Source organism: Pipra filicauda, unplaced genomic scaffold, assembly GCF_003945595.2.
Source record: "Pipra filicauda isolate LSUMZ 115617 unplaced genomic scaffold, ASM394559v2 scaffold27_size4233163_pilon, whole genome shotgun sequence".
Taxonomy (NCBI): domain Eukaryota; kingdom Metazoa; phylum Chordata; class Aves; order Passeriformes; family Pipridae; genus Pipra; species Pipra filicauda.
The window spans coordinates 1,925,397-1,944,868 of NW_024104398.1; the positions used below are offsets into that span (position 1 = coordinate 1,925,397).

Genomic DNA, 19,472 nt, shown 5'->3' on the forward strand with positions numbered 1-19,472 from the left:
TGTATAGCACTTATGGTCTGTAAAATCTTGTTTGTAATATATAGATTCAAGACTATGTTAATAATTGTACAGCTCACAATTCTCTTCGTCCAGCTGAGGCTCTTAAAGGAAGTTATTTTAAAAAAATGACAGATCTTTCCATGGGACTGGCTCTGTTTTTGATACCCTTACTACAATAAATGTCAAATAGATTTTCAGACACTCCTGTTACATAGTTTATGTTTAAAGAAGTATAATTGAAAAGTAAGCATACATAACATGAAATAAAAGGAAAGTTACTGCTTTACACCAGTGTAAAGAAAGGATTGTACTTCTACAGAAAATACCAGATTGTATTTTATCAAAGGAGTATTAACCTTAAAATAAAATGAAAACTGATCTTAAAATGACACATCAATATTTCTGATTTCAAGACATTTTTCTACTTTCTAGATTTCCCCCTTTTTCTTATTAAAAACCTTACACTGTCCAATCAAAGACAAAAATTAAGAAAAAGCACCCTTGTAAAAGTGTTAACTTTTACTTAGCAAGAGCAGTACCTACAAAGCAGTGTAATAAATTTTAATTCTGTGTCTACCCACCTGCATAGGAAAGATTGCAATGTAAAAATCTTCACAATAAACTAAAGGAGATTCTCAAAGGAAGTCTTATGGCCACGCACTTTTATGCTATTGACAGAAATACTTATCTGGATTTCTAGTTTACCTTGGCAACAGTAGATTGTACATGAGAACAGAAATCCTGGAAGAAAAATTGAAGTGGAATCATTCTGAATAGGGTAAATCCTGTTAGATACTGAGCTTTTATACACATAGGAAATTAAGTCTAGGATTTATGAATCCCAGTCACAGGATAGTTTAGGTGTCAGAGGACCCCTGGAAGGCATTTGGTCCAAAGCCCTGCTTAAAGCAGGACCGACTTCCAAGTCTGATGTAATTTGGTGTTAGATCAGGTTGCTCAAGACATTGTCCATGTGAGTTATGAACATCTCCAAGGACTCCCACAGCCTCCAGACACCCTTTTTCAAGTTTCAGTGTTCTTCGTGAATTTTGTTTTCCGAATACCCAGTTAGTTACTGAATACTTTATTCATTTTTTTAATCTTACTATTCTAAGACCTCACTCACTGAAGTTGGTAAATTTTTACTTCTGTTTTCAACAAATGCAGATTTAGACAAACAGAGAACATTTTAGAATCTTGCACTGAAAATAATGACATTTATGGAGTACTAACACTGTAATCTCCTGCAGCCGCCCATCAGAACTTCTAGGTTTATAAAACTAAGTTACACAAAGCATGGACTTGAGTTGTTGGTTCACCAATGGCTATTTAACAAGTCATTTTTGCTGAAGTGGTGTAGTTAGCCACAGTGTTAAAGAAAAGTCTGTCCCCAAACGGGGCTTTAGTTAGAGCTTGGGTAAACAATGTACCTCAGTCTTCTTCACAATACTGTATTCTGCACCTGTCATTGAATTTTTCAGGCTAGTGTGAATAAAGGAGTGAGAGACGGAAATCTAGCTTCTTTTTTTTCAAACTCCTTTGTGGAAATATTGTCTTGGGGAACATTCAGTGACTAATCTTTCTTCATGCTGTAGAAGGAGCTGTAGTCCCTCCATCCATTTCCAAATACAAATGTTTCTAATTGAGTACCCAGGGACTTTTTAAATTTTCTTTGTTGTTATTTCGTAGAATCTGTTTTGAAAAATGCTTTAAAAATTAGTCTAAGAAATCTTATTGTCTTCCTTGAGCTTGATGAAAGTTTGCAAAATTGGAAACACCTATCTTGAGTGTAATCATAGTGTAGTTGTTGTGGGAAGGGGCCTCTGGAGATCATGTAGTCCACCTCCCTACTCAAAGTAGTGTCAATTAGAGCAATATATTCAGTCTTGTCCTGAACTCAGGATTTTGAATCCTATGAATGGAGACTGTACCACCTGTGTGGGCAACTTATTCCAATATTTGAACACAGACATAGAAGAACTTTTGTTTTTTAAGGTTTAAGTGGAACTTCCTATGTATTGAATTTTTTCCCACTGCTTCTTGTCCTGTCACTGGGCACCAATAGGAAGAATCCACCTCTGTCTTCTTTGTTGTCTGACATCAGATTTTATGCATATTAAATAAGGCCCCTGAGCTTTCTCTTCTCAAGATTAAAAATCCCTGTTGTCTGAGTTTCTGCTCAGATATTAGATACTGTAATCCCTTAATTTTAGTGGCCCTTCAGTAGACTCACTGGCACCTGTCTACAAGATTCTTGTGTTGAACAGAGAAGAAGAATTGCCTCCCTTGAGCTGCTGGTGATGCTCTTTTACATCTAGCTCAGGATGCTGTCAGCTACCTTTGCTGCAAGAACACATTGTTGGCTCCTGGTCAGCTTTGTGCCCACTGGGACCTCCAAGTCCTTTCCTGCCAAGCTACTTTCCAGTTGGCTGGCCTCCAGCCTCTACTGGTGCACAGGGGTATTCCTCCATGGCTACAGAACTTGCATTTCCTGCTGTTGAACTGTGTGAGATCCCTGTTTTGTTTCTCCAGCTTGTTGAGTCAGCACAGTCATGTGGTCTGTCAACTGCTCCTTCTGGTTTTGTGTCATCTGCATATTAACTGAGGGTGCACTCTGTCCCATCATCCAGGTCATTAATGAAAACATTAAACTATTACCCCCAGTAGACCCATGAAGTAAACCACCTGTGGCTGGCTTCCTTGCAACTCACCACAACCCATTAGGCTCAATAGTTCATTCAGTTTTCAGTCCACATCACTTTCCATTTCTCTAGGTTGTGCTTTATCAGTTTGTTTATGGGGATATAATGGGAGACAATGTCAAAAGCCTTGCTAAAATAAGTTAAATTCCATCATCTCAGCCAGTCATCATGTTGTAGAAGACTGTAAAGTTAGCTGGTCAGGCATGATTTCCCCTTCTCAAATGCAGGCTGACTACTCCCAGGGATTTTTTTGTCCTTTGTATGTTTGTCGATGATTTCTGGGAGGATTTGCTTCAGTCTCAAGGCAGTTCCAAATATCATGTGGACTTCATTTTATGAAGGTAGAAGAAATAGGTAAAACCAAACGCAGGGGCTAGTGGGAGAGGGTTAGTGCTGTGCTTGTGCTCAAGAAGTGTTCAAGGAGTGCTCTTCAATGGGTCTTGCAGTTAGACCAGCTCTGGTACCAGCAGCGAGCAGCTGGTGTTGCAGAGGCAGTAAGTATGAGGACAGAAGTGTTCAGGCACGAGAACTTTCCTCCCTGCTTGAGGATTCCCAGCACTGGAAAGTCACTGAGCTCTCCTGTAGGATGAACTCAGAAGATGAGTCTTCGGGTTTTATATTTAAATGATATTATGTATGTGGATTTTGCTAGCACAAAAGAGGTTGAGCTAAATTGCTTCTAAGTATAGGGCTCTGCTGTGTTCTTCTATAGTTAGCACTTCATTATATTGAGCTTACTGTGACTGAAGAAAAGATTTAGCGTTTATTTTAACTTGTTTATTAATACAAAATGTCTACATCTGAGCATTTAGCAATAATTCACTATCATTCTAAAGTCTTCAGTGTTTAAAGCAAATCTATGGTGCAGCTCTTCTGGTAGAAATAGAAGAAAAATCTTCTGCAGTTGGAAAGTTACAGACTGTGTAGGTGTTGAAATGCCTCCTGCTTCATATTCTTAATTGGCAGCAAGCCAGGTACTAAGAATTTCTGGTTTAAAGGGAAATACTTCCCTTTTCTTTACATTTCAATGAATAAAGGCAGCATTTTGGTTGCATTTTTTAGCAGTTAGGATTTCTTCTATCTTGATACAAAATGAATAAAATTTTCAGTTAAATAGCTCTGTCAAGTTACCTTGAACTTGAGCATGATTACACAAAGGTATGTATTCCTTTCAAGTTTTATCATAAGAAATTGTGGGCCTCATCCCCTCTGTGACCCTTTTCCACTCTGGGTGCTCTGGATTTCTCAGTTCTGCTTTAAAGCTTCATTGGAATTAGCATGTGATACTCAAGAAAAATTTTCCATGAACATGAAAGACTTCAGAATTCATGGCTTTAAATTAGTTAATAAAATGACTTTGAATAATGCAAAAATATTTCAAGTTGTAAGTATATCAGTTATTAATCATTAACTTAAGTTCATTTTCAGTAGTTGACAGAATACTGCCCTTTCACTGAGTTTAGACATTACTGGGAGAAGTTTTTTATTGAGAGCGCTCATACATGTTTTCCAATAAAGATTAGGGGGATGCTAATATTAAAATCAGTCTGAAAAATCTAAACTCTCATCCATTCTTGCTGGTTTTGAATGGCATTAAAAAGGGCTTTGGTGTAGCTTTGCCCTATCAAAACTTGTCAACATTTACAAACAACAGTTTGTATAGTGGGGTGTATATAGTTACTAACCAGAAAATTGGTTCCTAATGCTTTTTAAGAAAATCACATCAGCTTAATTTTATGTAAGTAGGTAGTCTTAACAGAGGATTAAACCACGGAAAAAATACTGATGTATTTTCTCTTGGAATACACACTGTATTAAAAAACTACAGTGTTGGATTAGCAATTTTGTGTATTCCTAAAGTAAGATAAATACCGAGAGAAAAGATAACCCATATTCAAAAATACGGGAAATGGTGATTGTTTTTATGCTTTGTCAAGCCTTTTTCTCTTCCCCTTGAAATATCTGAAATTTGTCTTGTTTTCAGCCAGGTTTTTTAATTAATATTTTTGTTACTGCACTCTGATATTGTGAATATCAGTGTAATTTTTTTTCCATCTGTGTTGAGCTCCATCCCCAGCTATAATTTTTGTTTGCTCTTTATTGTTGTAAATGTATAGGCACAATAAAGGTGAAGTGTCTGCTCTTGGAATGATTTCCAGATTTTGCTCAGTGGGTCAGAATGTCGCAGCCTTGGTGACAGCAATGTGTGATAACCTCAGTACAGTGCTCACAACTTTCTGCTCACTTCTTACCCATCTTAGATTTAGAATAAGTCTTCTATTTACATTCTTATTTATCTAATACTTAAGGTTTATACGATCCAAAAGAAAGAAAAGGCAAAAATACTAGTTCCTCGCATTCATGGTGTGTAGCATTTTTATAGAACAGTTATTACCATTACTAAGTTTTTAGTGGATTTGACCCTAGATTAGTTCATTTGGTTAGAACATGATGTTAATATCAAGGTTCCAGGTTTGGTCCACGTATAGGCCATTCACTTAAGAGTTGGACATGATGATCCTTGTGGATCCCTTTCATCTCAGAATATTATGTGATTCTTGATTGCTCTGGGAAGTAGGAATGTTTTATTTTGTCCCAAATTAATTATGTTAGCTGATGTAATCACACGAGCATTTGTAAAGATGTTACTTCGAGTTCAGTTTAGACATAGGAAAAGGTTCTTTGCTGAGAGGGTGGTCAGTCACTGGAACAGGCTCCTCAGGGTGAAGGAGTGGTCACAGCACTCACACAGGTGGTCACAGCACCAAGCCTGTCAGAGTTCAAGAGTCTTGACGGTGCGTTTGGTCATATTATTTACTTTTAGGTAGTCCTGTGAGGTGCAGGGGTTGGAATTGATCCTTATGAGTCTTTTCCAATGTGAGATACTGTATGATTCTAATACATTACTATGTGAGAAATTAGTGGAACTACTTGCAATGATGAATCTGAGCATAAACCTGAGCACCTGTAGGACTAAGGCTTGTAATGTGTGTCTGTGGGTAGGAGCCAACATTTACTTAAAGTGCTGCTATACACACGAGTGCTAGTCTTTGTGTCAAGTGATAAAGGGAAACAGGCACTGCAGGGGCACTGTGCATCTCATCTATTTGGGCTGAGATAAATTGCTTTTTATTGTCTTATTTTTCTCCATTGATTGATTATAAAGGAAGTTTATCTTAGAGGCAGACATGCACAATCTAAGATGAAGTTAATTCCATCATATAGCTTTAGTCACATACTGTGAGATTACAGACACTTTGTGTTATTCTGTACAAAAATAGAAATAAAAAAAAAGAGAGACATATCTGCCCTTTCTGGAGGGTAAAGGTTTTGTTGGGGCAGAGGTTTTCCTATATTAGTGCCCATATACAGAGTGATAGTTTGTAATTGGTGAGTTAGGTAATTACACCTGTGTGCAGAATGGAAACCTAAAACATAAGTGAACTGGGGGGAGGTGTGACTCTCCACCTTGCAAAGAGGATTTGAATTCCTGCCATCAAGCCTCTACTTAATCTTCTAGAATGTACTGCCTTCTAATGTGGAAAATTATCTTTGCAAGGATAGTAAAGAATACTTTCTTTCAAAATTTTTACATTGAAATTGCAGTTTGCTAGATACAATTAAGTTAATATTGATGATACCTAATTGCAGTTTGAAATTATAGAGTGCAAAGAAAAAAAATCTTTCTAGTAAGATATTACAGTATTTTGGTTGGAGTATTTTAGTCTCTGTAGATTTTAACCAAAGATTTTACTTTTGTTTCTGGCTTATTATACAAATATATCCTTATTTTTAAAAGCATATTTATATATATTTAACAAAATAGGTCTAAATTGGCCTGCTTGACTGTACCTGTAATTTCATTTGAGCTTCTGAAAGACATGAATGTTGAGGATGCTGTAGAGCATTAATGGAATGTGTAAAGGTCTTTTCAGCTCTAAATGCTTCAGAAAGACTTTACACCTTAACTGTGAATTCTCTAATATACTTCAGAGACAGAACAAAACTGGAAGATGATTGTGCAAATCTCCTATCCTGTGACTATTTATGTATCTAGTCCCTTCCAGAGGTCATATGTTTCGCTAAGGGAAAAAAAAAGGAAACGGATGTGTTGATGTTTAGTTTTATTTTTAATTTTGGTGTCCAGACCCTTTCTGTTTCTGATTCTATTCTAGAAGTTTATCCACTTGAGTGATCTTTATTTTCATCTCATGCTTTTTCTCCATTGTTGCCTACCATTTCCTTCCTATCCTACTTTTTTTTCTTTTCCTTTTTCAATTGTGGGATACCGTTGAGAGAGACAGGATGGGGAGAAAGGTGGAAGATCTGTAACCAAGTTTTTACATCCTTTAATCACAATTGTCAGTATGCATCTGATTATATCTCTGACTGTTTTCCCTACAAAAAGGAAAAAAAATGATAGATTTCTGTTAAAATGTTGTACACCATGTGTAGCTTTCATGTATATCTTCTATTTGTCCCCTACCTATGGTTTATCCCTTTTATTGTTATAATACAAAAACTTCCACGAAACCACTGCCTTGATCATCCAGTTTGAAAAGATCTTTTGAAAGTTTTATGTTTTTCTTCAAAGCTATACTAAAATTAAAACATTCCATGTAAGGAACTATATATAACAGCTTTTATGGTTGCTATTTTTTAATGCTGTCTTCTGCAATGTATTTTGTAAAAAAAAATTCCTCTACTTACATGAAAAACCAGGGTAGGGTAGGTTTGTTCTTGTTGTTTTTTTTGGTTTTGGGTTGTTTTTTTTTAAATGAAAGCTGTGAGTTTGTAATCATGATACAGAGTAATATATTGTGTGTGTTTGTTTTTGTAAGTTCTGGTCAGGATATCCAAGGAACAAGTGTGGTGGCAAATCTTCCAGTCCTGATGCGACAGAATCCTGCTGAAACACTTCGTCGGGTTTTACCAAAAATCAGAGTAAGTTTTGTGAAATGAGGTTTGAATGTGTCTTTTTCTGCAAGTATAAGTATTTTAACAAAGCCAAAAAAAAAAATCCCACTTTTATTGCAACTCACTCTTCAGGAGTGGTATGTCCAGTAGGTCTTCCACATTAATTCACTGAATTTATGAAGTATTAACAGGTATTATATTTTTAAAAAAAGTGTTACAATTGGGAAAAAACCCAGAATTAATACTATTTATGTGTTCTAAAGGTTTAACAATATTTTGACAGCTTTTTGAGAATTCTTTTTGAGGACCATCTGGTCATAATGGTTCATTTTGACCTTCTCTATCTCCTTCCATCCAAACATTAAGATTTTCATGCTGCTGTCCAGAAGAGTATAGTTTGCTTTTAACTGTCTGTGAAATGTCACATGCTGCCCTCCCCACATTTTTAGTTAGTTGTGGTAGAAGCATGCTGACCATGTAATGTTGTACAGTAATTTTATATACAGATATGTTTGTATAAAGGATACTTGGGTTGTTCAGTCTGGAGAAGAGAAGGCTCTGGATAGACCTTATTGTGATCTTTCAATACTTAAAATAGGCTTATAGGAAAGATGAGAACAAACTGTTTAGCCTGTTGAGGGTAATGGGTATAAGTAAAGGGTAGATTCAGACTGGATATAAGGACAAAATTTTTTGCCATGAGAATGGTGAAACGCTGGAACAGGTTGCCCAGAGAAGTTGTGGATGCCCCATCCCTGGAAGTGTTCAAGGTCAGACTGGATGGGACTCTGAGCAACCCGGTCTGGTGGAAGGTGTCCCTGGTCGTTGCTGCGGGGGTGGACTAGATGACCCTTCCAACCAAACCATTCTATGATTCTGTGATTTTAAGGAACATGCATATCTCTCATGTATTTCTGCTCTGCCTCAGATATGAACCCTTGGCTAGAAGAAATATAGAAGTTCATTTAAGGTGTGGTTTAAGGAGCAGCTTCAGCCAAATAAGAACAAACTGCATCACAAATACAAATGCAAAGCTTAATAACTCTATATGAGGCTGCAGTAGGAATTATGACTTTGATAATGTTAGCCTGCCTGTCAGAGTGGTTTTTGGTGATTTTAAAGGCTACCAGCTGGGTGGAAAAATACATTTGTTTTGGCTGTCAAAATATCTCAAAGTTTATTTTGGTACACAACAAATATCTGAGGTGTTTTTTGTTTTTTGGTTTTTTTTTTTTTTTTTATCGGATTGGTCTTCTACCAGTACCATTGGCAGTTTTTATGTGATTAAATTAAAGTTTTGATTTAGAACAGTCTCTTAACCTGATCTCGTGCAATTGCTCACTTTGATATAAACACAGTCCTAATTTATACAAATTGTCAGCTGAAGGAGCATTGTGTTTATTAGCAGTTATTTCAAGATTTTCAAAGCATTGAGTTATGTTAGTAATTTTATGGACAGATTCAATTTCCTTGTTCCCCGTGTATTTTCAGAGATACATTTGACACTTTCAGTAGGGTGATTCAGTCATGATTTTACCAGGACACTTTTCGAATTCAGTCGGTTTTTTTCCCATATAATTTTAAATCTCTCCCTTTTTAACACAATTTGCCAATAGGAGTGTTATTTTCTTCTTGGAAGCAATTAATGCTTAACAAGAATATTTAGATCACTTGAGATGGGAAGAATTTAACTAGTTACTGACTGAAGCTAAATAATAGTTTGATAATCTAAAATACATTGAAATGAAATGTAGAGTTATTTTAAGAGTCTCCTTGCTATGTTGTCCTTTCTATCTCAAGAACATTAGAGTTGAGAAGAAATTTACTGTAGTAGCTGACGTGACTTTTCTTGCTGTATCTGTATCAAATTCTCATTGCCAGGTATAAGAAAGCATATATTAGTAAGAAAAGTGAGATGGCTGACTCACATGCTTATGTTATACAGTTTTCTATATACTGAGGAGATGTTTACTAAATAGCAGAGTGGGCCCATGCAAAAATTATATTTGTTTGTTTCACTAAATTGTCATTTTGTTTCGTTGTTTTCTTTGCTGAAGTTTTCAAAAAATCACTGCTTTTGTTGAAAACCTGTGTGGATGTGTATCTCTCAGCTTTTTTTTTTTTTTTTTTTTAAAGGCAGATATCATAACATTATATTAATAAAAGAATTAAAAAGAGTCATATTATGAAAAATTACTTGGTATATTTCTTACTGTCTGTGGAATTCGTCTTAAACTGAATCCTCCCTCTGTCTCCTAATGTTAAGGAAGAGGCTGCTCCAGGGACAATTCAGTGTTTGTGAAGAACTAATATAATGAGTCATATCCTGCACATTATTATGAATTGATAGACTGAAAGATGAGGAACAAATATTTTTGTAGTCCTTACCATGATTACTTAGCAAATATTTTTCTGTAGGGTATTTAAATGCAAGCCCCGATGCAGGGAGGACGTAGGTTCTATGTGGTAGATGTACTCCATAAAGTTCTGTGCGCCACTATGTGCTGGGGATCACCGAGCTGGAAGGCTGCTTTGCAGAAGAGCACGTGGTGGTCACCAAGTTGAACACGAGCCAACAGTGCTCCCCTGCAGAGCAGGGCTCCCCACAGAGCATCCTGGGCTGTGTTAGTCAGGACACTGTGAAGAGTTCAAAGGTGATCCCTCCCCTCTACTCCACGTCCTACTCTACTCCATCTATAGCACTTATCCAGTTCTGGGCTCCTCATAACAAGAGAGGGCTCAGACTGTTCAGAAGACCCCTGCAGAAGAAAGGCTTGAAGAGGATCTTATCAACATATGCAAATAAATGAAAAAGCCAGATTCCTTGCAGTGGTACCCAGTGACAGGACCAGAGGTAATGGGCACAAAGAGAAACACAGGAGGTTCCTTCTGAACATCAGGAAACACTCTTTCACTGTGAGGGTGACCGAGCACTGGCACAAGTTGCCCAGAGATGTTACTGTCTCCCTCCTTGGAGGTATTCAAAAGCAGTCTGGGCATGTCCTAGCTCTAGGTGGCCCTCCTCAAGCAGGGGGATCAGACAAAATGACCTACAGAGAGCCCTCCCAGCCTCAGCCATTCTGTGAATACCAGACATCATCTCTAAACTTCATATTATCTCCTGAAACTTCTGTGATCCCAGGGAGACTCTTATTTCTTAAGGGGAACTAGTCCATTTTTTGTCTGATTATTTAAATTCAGTAAATGGTCAAGAAATAGCTCTCCTCAGAACCAGGGATTCGTATAGACTAACAGATTGTTTAGAAAACATTGAAGTGCTTTCTAGTTATGTTCTGTGCTATAAGAGGCAGATTAATATGCATTTTGTTTAAATATATATGTGTTTAAAAATGCTTTAAGAAGAATGACTTGAAGTTGCAAAGTAATTGGAAACCCTTCAACTTACATGAAGTGTGTGCAGTTACTGCCATGTTATTCTGACATAGGTAACTCAATCTTTCCTAAAGCAACCTAACTGGCTTCAAGAAGAGTTGATTTGGTTTTTTTATGTTTAACATATTGAATCCATTTTTTGCCTCCAGTGTTTCTACTTTGAGAGCAGAATTCATCTTGAAATGAAGGAGAATTAAGAAACACTAGGGATTTTTACCCTTATTTTTCAGGGCGTAGAGAAGTGCTGGTTTTGGCCGGTCTTCAATAAAAAGTCTAATATGGGAATACGTTTTTTGATTCTAGTCTTATTTTTTTTTTAAATAGGGATGGAGGAAAAATTTAAAAGTGTGATCATTAGCATGAACAGGGCCTAGGGCCTGGAAAATATTTGTATAGTGGGAGTTGGATCTCAGTGTGATCTTAGATCAGGTAGTACTTAATGACTTTGTAAAGTATCTTTCTGTATAACATTAAAGAACATTCAACTGAAAATAGTGCGTGAAGAAAGAAGCATTAAGAATATTAGAAATGAAGCAGACAACTTTAATAATAAATGCAATCAATCTTTGAGCAAATTACTGAGAAAAGTAGTGTGGTTTTCATCTTACAGTGTCATTTAAACCCAAACTGGATGCCTTCCTAGATGATGAATTAAATGAAACCTAAGTTAATGGGCTCCAGGCAGGGGTAAAAGAGTAAAATGTAATGAGGTCAGTCTAAATCTGAGCTCTCCTTTCAGGTTTAAACTTTATAAATTGAAACTTTCTGATATGAGTTAAGTTTCTTTCTGTGGCTTTTATAAAACCAGTTTTTCAATGGTGTTCTGTTATCTAATATTTATTTAATCTGCTATAGAAGTACAGTTCTGCAACCATGTGCATTGCACTTTTAACTGCAAAACAGTATTTGGCATCATTAACTTGATGTATTTTTTTTTCTTATCCTTATTTTTATTGGAGGAATTTTCCTGACTATTAAATGGAAACTTTAATAGTCTGTAAAGGCATAATTGAACTCAACTGCGATTAGAGTCTTGCAAATGTAATCTGGCATTGCAGGGAAATAAGCTGATTTAAATTACTGCACTTGGTTCCACTTCTTAAGACAGGGAAAAATCATTTGTGAATTCGTATTGGCACATGAAAAATGAGTTGTGTAGTAGTTTCAGAGGGCTATTTATTTGAAAGTATTGTCAGCATATAACTGCATAAGGAAACCAATGTACTTATTCAGGATACTTGCAGAAACTCAAAGCAAAAATAAATACTGTTTTTATTAGAGCTATGCGTAATGCAGAGAATGGAAGAAATAAATGCAAGGAATGTTCCGGCTGGATACATTACAAATTTGTATTTCATTCATGAGAAATTGATAAATATGGTTACTTCTATAAATATAGAAATGTGTATATGTAAAATCTAATTAAAATTATTTATGTCAAAGGCACTTTATATATTTAACATAATTGTTTTAGATCTGAGATGAGCAAAATCAGTATGTCAATAAATATGACATAAGTGATGATTGAATTAGGTGTCAGTATTTTGGGTATGCTAATAAAACAAATATGCTGTATATAATTTAGATGTTAATGTAGGAATGAGATTATGAAATATTTTTCTTAAGTTCTGCACTTAAAATGAAATGGGTTCTTTTGTATAGAGGACCCCACTCTGGATTTCTGCATGCACCTCCTCATGAACTTTGGAAGTCATTGAAATGCAGATTTAGGGAAAGCTTAGACATTCTTATCAACATTTCTCTTCCTATACCGGATGGCTCTTTTCAAATGATGTTAATAGTATTTTCCCTGTTTTCCATCCTTGGGCTTGCAACCAAAAGTGGTGGAGGGAGATTGCAGGTATATCTGACTAATCTGACTAAAAGAGATTTTTCCAAATGCGGCAAGCTATGGCTGTTCTTGTTGTAGTGTATACATCAAGCTTTATTTAGTGTTGTCTGATTAATTTCAAACTCATTTTCACAGTTACTTATTTTCCTAATCTGTCAGTCTCCTCTTGAAAACTTTTCTTTTTTCATAATAGATTTTATAGTTTAGGAAGAGGTGGGGTGATTTTCATCCTTCTTTATACCTAACATTGGTCTTAAGGTCCATTATCATTGTATCCTTGAGTTTCTGTAATTTCCATTATTTCTGTGTCTTTTAGTCTTAAAGGAAAATTTCTGTCATATCAACACAGTAACTAAAATGGTTTGACTATGTTCCTGCTTGCAGCATTCTTTCAAGAGACAGGACAGGACAAACTGTGCATTTAAACTAGAGGTGAATTTTCTTTTTTTACAATTAAAGAAATAAACCAGGCTTTCTAAGTTTTGCAAGTTTTGATGCCTGAGTTTAACTTGTGGACATTAGAATAGTCAAGAACATGCTAATAGTCTTAAATTCCATTAAATACACTGTATGAATAAGATAGGAAAAGCTTTTTTCCTGCAGTGAAAATCTGTGGAGTATCCCTGTGTAGAAAAATACATTACCTTCTAAATAAATACATTTATATTAATTAAATTTAAGTTATCCAACTTGAGTTAAGTGAAAATGGAAAGAGGAGACCCATACATTTTCAAATGCAGTTCTGAGTGCGAACATCAATGCAGACAGGTATGTAAGCAATCTAGAAATTTACATTTCAATGTCTCCCGAGGTCCATGAGGAGGCACATCCAGAGAATGTGTTCTCACACATGACTATCCAGAGTTGTGTGGATCTGTGGAGGAGACTATTTGGAAACTTTGTTTGTTGGTAAGTAACCCTGTTTGTGTTGCGTACAAAGCAAATACGTACGTAAAACTGAATTCAAAGAGTCATAGAATCATTTAGGTTGGAAACAACCTTTAAGTTCATCAACTTAAAGACTCTCAACCTGGCACTGCTCCAATATTTTCTGATCTCTGTTAGCATCTACTGTGTGTAGACAGTGCTTTTGATTATTTTGGGGATGTTTTTTTGAACAAATGTAAGCCAGAATCCCAGAACAGTATGGACAGATATTCTGATCCTAAAAATATTCAAAATACAAAATTGGTAGGTGTCCTTATTCTTTCTTGCCTGTGGATGTAATACCAATGGAGGAACAAGGACAGAGATAGGTTGTGGAAATAAGTCTCCATGGCTATTGAATGCAAATATTTTATCACACTTCGGTAAGCAGCTCAGTGCTGTTTCTTTTTTTCATTTGGGGGAGTAAGGACACAGGGAATCCTTTTAGAAATAAACATGGCCGTAAACTGAGACAGATCTTGAGAGATAAGTAATGGTTCTCCTTGAAATCAGATAGACTAATAATTGCACATTTGCACATACAAACTGGTTGATGCTTGTGGAATGAAAACTTCTTGTTTTTTTACCAAATCTACTAAAAATTTCTCAGATATTCTTTACAAACCCTTTTCTCGGAAAATTTCCTCTGCTATGTAATACCTAGAATCATAGAATCATTAAAGTTGGAAAAGTCCTAAGATCATCGAGTCCAACTGTTTGCCCAGTACCACCATGTTCACCGTTGAACCATGTCCCCAAGTTCCATATCCACATGCCTTCTGAATACTTCCAGGAATGGTGACTCCACCACTTCCCTGGCAGCCTGTTCCAATGTCTGACCACCCTTTCAGTGAAGGAAGCCACTTCCCAGCCACTCTGCCCCAACCTTTACTGCTGTGTGGGGTCGTTGTGACCCAAGTGCAGGGCCCAGCACTACCTTGTTGAAACTCATACAATTGGCCTTGGCCCATCAGTCCGTCCTGTCCAGATCCCTCTGCAGAGCCTTCCTACCCTCCAGCAGATCAACACTCCCACCCAACTCGGTGTCATCTGCAAACTGACTGAGGAACACCACTTGTGACTTTCTGCAAGCTGGATCTAACTCCATTCACCACCACTCTTGGGACCCAGCCATCCAGCCAGTTTTTAACCCAGCAAACAATGTACCTCTCCAATCCATAAGCAGCCATACACTTAGGTGCATAATGAATATTTTCTTAATCTGATCTAGGCTTATTTTTATTTTAAATTAAAAGACCAGATTATTTTTGATTTTTGGCAAGTGATCTGAGAAAGCACTGTTCATCTCAAGCACTTTAAAAAAGAAACAAAACCACATATATAATATGTTATGTAAGAAGTATGTGTTTTAAACTCTTACAGAGTTTGGAGTGACTTGTAAAATGAGTGTAATACTTTAGTGGTAGAATAATGAACTTTTTATTTTCTCATGAAATAGATACATTTAGAGAAGTAAACAAATGTAGTAGAATGTTCATGTAGTTTATAGATATTTACAATTACTACTAAAAATGAATGTTGTGTCATAGAGTGCATCATGGAAGTTCTGTGCATAAATCTGAAATTTAAAATACAAATTGTCTTTTTGTTGAATTCAAAAAATTAGTAATATTTCATCCCCTTATTATCTTTGTTTAGCTTTTGAATTGATGGTTTTAAAGACAACCTAATTAATTATATTCTTGTATGTTAAAGCTCATAAGTACTAAATACTGAGTTAGCTAGATAAATATTCTAGTCCATTTTGCCTTATTCTTAGGACTATATATATGTACTTTTTAATTTACATTCCATGTTAGTTGTCAAGGGATGAAATTTAGGTTGCCTCCTGCTATTTTAGTATCTCTCACTGAATGAATGAATTACTTCTTTTTAATTCATGTGCATAAACAACAGAAGTGCAATTGTTGGTTGATCTGTATTCACCCCTCATTCTGTAAAGCAGAAAAATCCACACATACACATTGATGAAACTGGAAGTCACAAAAAATATTATAATTAACTTTTTTCCATAAAATATCCATACTATAATATAAGAAAATCTAATATCTGCAAGAAATTGCTGTTAACAGAAAAAATAATTTTACAGAGAATTTTGTAGTTTACCCAACTTGTTGCATTTTAATTCTAAAAGTAAATGCAAGAATTTGGGTGTTCTTTCAGTACATTTCTGCCTCACGCTTTATATTGATATAATTTGTAATTATACAGGAGGTTCTGCATGTTGCAGGAGTGGAAATGCAGTTAACAGCTGCTGTTTCATTTTTGACTGTTCTGCAAGAGGAGTCGGTGTCCATTCATACATACTCCCACTCCTTCCTACACATCATTCTCCAGAACCTGGAACACAGAGATGCAGGTCAGAGCTGTACAGCTACTCTGATGACCGATGACTTCTATATGTTTTGTTTCCTTAGTGACCATACAATACTGGGTAAAGCAGGGAGTGCAATAACTGTGACTTTGTATCTAGACTTGCATGAATGAAAAGATGACCACTTACATAATAATATTTAAATGTAATTCTGATTGAAGCAAAAAAAAACCCCACTTTGACTGAAGGACTAAATCCAGAAGTTATTACTGGGTTGGAGCTTCTCTTGAAGTACCAAAATTTTGTGGCTTAAAAAATTGGAGGGAGGATGCTTGACATTTCTTCTGTGTTGATCCGTTTTTCTTAATTTCTTTGACACTATTTTTAGAATACAAAGAAAAAAAAGACCTTTTGTAAAACCAGAAAGTTTTAGTGGGCGTAAGGAAAGAATATGCTTCTAAATGAGGGGAATTAACTTTACAAAACAAACAGAAGCATTATTAATTTTATACAGGAATTGAAAAGGTACAAGAAATGGGGACCGAATTTGCTTCTCACCTATCCTACTTCTTAGTTTGAAGTCTTGGGTGTTAATTTAGTGGCTCTTAGACACATAACTCCTTGAAGAGATGTGTGTGAGAAGTTAGAACAAATTTTGTAAAACTGATGTCTGTTTTGTTGTATGTACAATATAACATGGATTATATAACGTATAACCATTTCTTTGGAACAGGTGTCAGCAATGCATGGTTAGAAACTCTTCTTGCTGTAATAGAAGCTTTACCAAAAGAAACTGTCAGACATGAGGTAATAATAATCTCTCACTTATGCTAACAAAAATAAGATTAAGACTGCAAGATTGTATTTCCCTACAAGTTTTATTCACTTCTGTAAGATTTGTGGCAGTTCTATACCTGGCAAAATGGTAATGGTTGTGGAACATACTGTAAGAGAGGAATGTGCTGTTATAGAGGATCTGTGGCTGTGATTTGAACCATAAAATGCTATTTGTGCCAGTACAGGAGTTTAATATTCTATAGTAGCACTGAATATTGAATACAGGTTTCCAATAGACTATTAACGTACATGGGCATCATTGCTGTTAGTATTGATTAATTCCGTTAAAAGGTTAATGACATCTGGGATATGTTTTCCTGGGTTTTTTTTAAGAAGAGGAATACTTTATTTAATGCTCACAGTTCTTCTGTTCATGTTTCTCTTTTTTTTCATATAGATCCTGAATCCACTTGTTTCCAAAGCACAGCTTGCTCAAACACTTCAGTCCCGTTTAGTTAGTTGTAAAATCATGGGAAAAGTAGCTAACAAATTTGAAGCCCATATGTAAGTAAACTGAAAATATATTTTCATTCCATAGTATAAACCAGTATTTCTTTGTTAATGGACAAAAATTACTACAAGAAAAGTAGACTTGTTGCAAAAATTAAATGCTTTCTTTTTATAGATCCCTTTATCTGGATATTAATTATTGATAAAAAATGTTCATTATGTAACTAGCATATTCAACTATGCTTATGTTCATCAGTTCATAACTTCAGTTTGTATGTTCTCCCACAGGTTTGAATGGATATGCTTTTCATGCCATTTTTTCATATAATTTTTCTTGCTAAAAATAAGCCTAAGAGTGGATTTCTCTGCAATTTACAGGGACAAAACACAACTTCCTTACCTTAGAGTTTCTTGTCATAAACAAAAGAATTCCATTCCTCACTTTTTTTATTAACTAACCAAATTTAACATGTAGGTTTTTTTTTTTTCTTATCCCACTTATATGGAGATATATTCAGGAACCGCTGTTGTTCCCGGCTATTGTCCAGCCCTCAGATTCAGTGTCTGTGGTGGTGAAGAGGGAAGTAATGATGAAAGTAAATCTGAATGACTTACCTGCCCAAAGCAGTTGGTATGGTATGGTAGTTGATATGGTACATTCCTTGGACAGTTTATCCAGGCTGATGGTAGTAGGGCCATTTCACCAAATGTGTTTCCCATCCAGGCAGTTGGCCACATGTGATTTTGAATTACAGAATAAATCCACTGAGGGCTACTAAATGCACAGAAACCGTGTCTAGCTGAGGAAGTCCACTCTAATAATGATTGTGATCTGCCCCAAAATGTAAGAATTCAGCATAGCAGAAAAGAAGAACAGCAGGATGATAAGGCATTTAGGACTAAATTTCTTTAGATTATGGTTTTTTTTGTTCAATAAAAAAGAACTAGAAGCAGCCAAAAGGAAGCTATCTACATTTTCATTTGCTATTTACACTACACTTGTTGGACATGCAAATGTTAATGAGCATGCTAGAGTAGCGGTTTTTGACAATGTTACCAAAGTCTTCAAAATCTTTTTATTCCAAATTTATAGAATTCTGTCAGAATAGCAGTCACATTTATTTATTTGAAGTTACATTCTCATGAAAATAAGTAACTTTGCAGATAGCTTGGAATCTTATGTGAGAATATAGGAGTATTAAGTAGTAGCTGTAATAGTCATACTTTCTTTTGTTGTGTTTCTTTAATATGATTCCTTGCTATTCAGAAGTAAGAAACCCCTCATTTCAGTGAACAGATAATAGCTCCTTTTCTGCACTGCAGCTACATGTTAAGAAGATGGCTGAAAATTTTCTGGGACATATTGTTCATCTGGTAGAGAGCTCTGAGTGCAGTTCAGAGGGGTGAAAAGAGACGTCAGTCCCCAGGTTTACAGTGTGGCAGACTAAGATTCATGACACACTCTTGTTCCCCTTGCAGGAGGGCTCTTGGTACAGGCCCAGGAGACATACCTGTCCTCAGGAGTAGACAATATATAAGCATATCTTCACATTCTTCTTCAGAATAGCACAATTTTTCCTTGTAAAATTTATACTGTAATTAAAAACTTTTTATTTGTATTTCATGTTAATCCCAGGTTATTTTATAGAGTATTGAGAAAGTCCTGTCCTTATCATATAACATTAGTTTTTCTACCCTCTGTTCCAGAGTTCCAACAGCTAATTACAAATGTTTTTGGTTTTTTTTTAAGTAGCCCTTACTTCAGAGTATTCTAAAATGCCAAACTTTCAAGAATTTGTACAGTTTTTGAAACTTGAGGCCAAATTTTTTTGTAAGAAGTAAATTAATTTTCACTGGAATGAGTGGAGGATGTGCAGGCTGGCTTGAAAATTTGCTTGTCTGTGACTGTTATTTCTCTTGAGTTTCGCAACAACATAAAAATTTATACAGAGATATTTTAAGAATACTCATGACAGCATCTTGGGCAATGAGAGGAAACACAATGGCTGATACTGCCAAGTTGTAGTATGTGTTTTTACTTAAATAGAAATCAAAATTG

The 19,472-nt window shown here is 35.7% G+C and overlaps 1 protein-coding gene across 4 annotated transcripts in view; it reads left to right on the forward strand.

Moving 5' to 3' along the window:
* Nucleotides 1-19,472, forward strand: part of PPP4R4 (protein phosphatase 4 regulatory subunit 4) — a 68,663-nt gene that overhangs the window by 18,400 nt on the left and 30,791 nt on the right. For 2 of the 4 annotated variants that reach the window (XM_027729400.2, XM_039382674.1), the window contains exons 3-6: nt 7,544-7,646; nt 16,024-16,171; nt 16,860-16,933; nt 17,361-17,467. In XM_027729400.2, coding sequence (XP_027585201.2) covers nt 7,544-7,646; nt 16,024-16,171; nt 16,860-16,933; nt 17,361-17,467 — 432 coding nt within the window. Of the gene's footprint in view, nt 1-7,543; nt 7,647-13,675; nt 13,774-16,023; nt 16,172-16,859; nt 16,934-17,360; nt 17,468-19,472 lie in introns of those variants that run through there. The other 2 variants (XM_039382675.1, XM_027729406.2) reach the window with 2 other exon arrangements.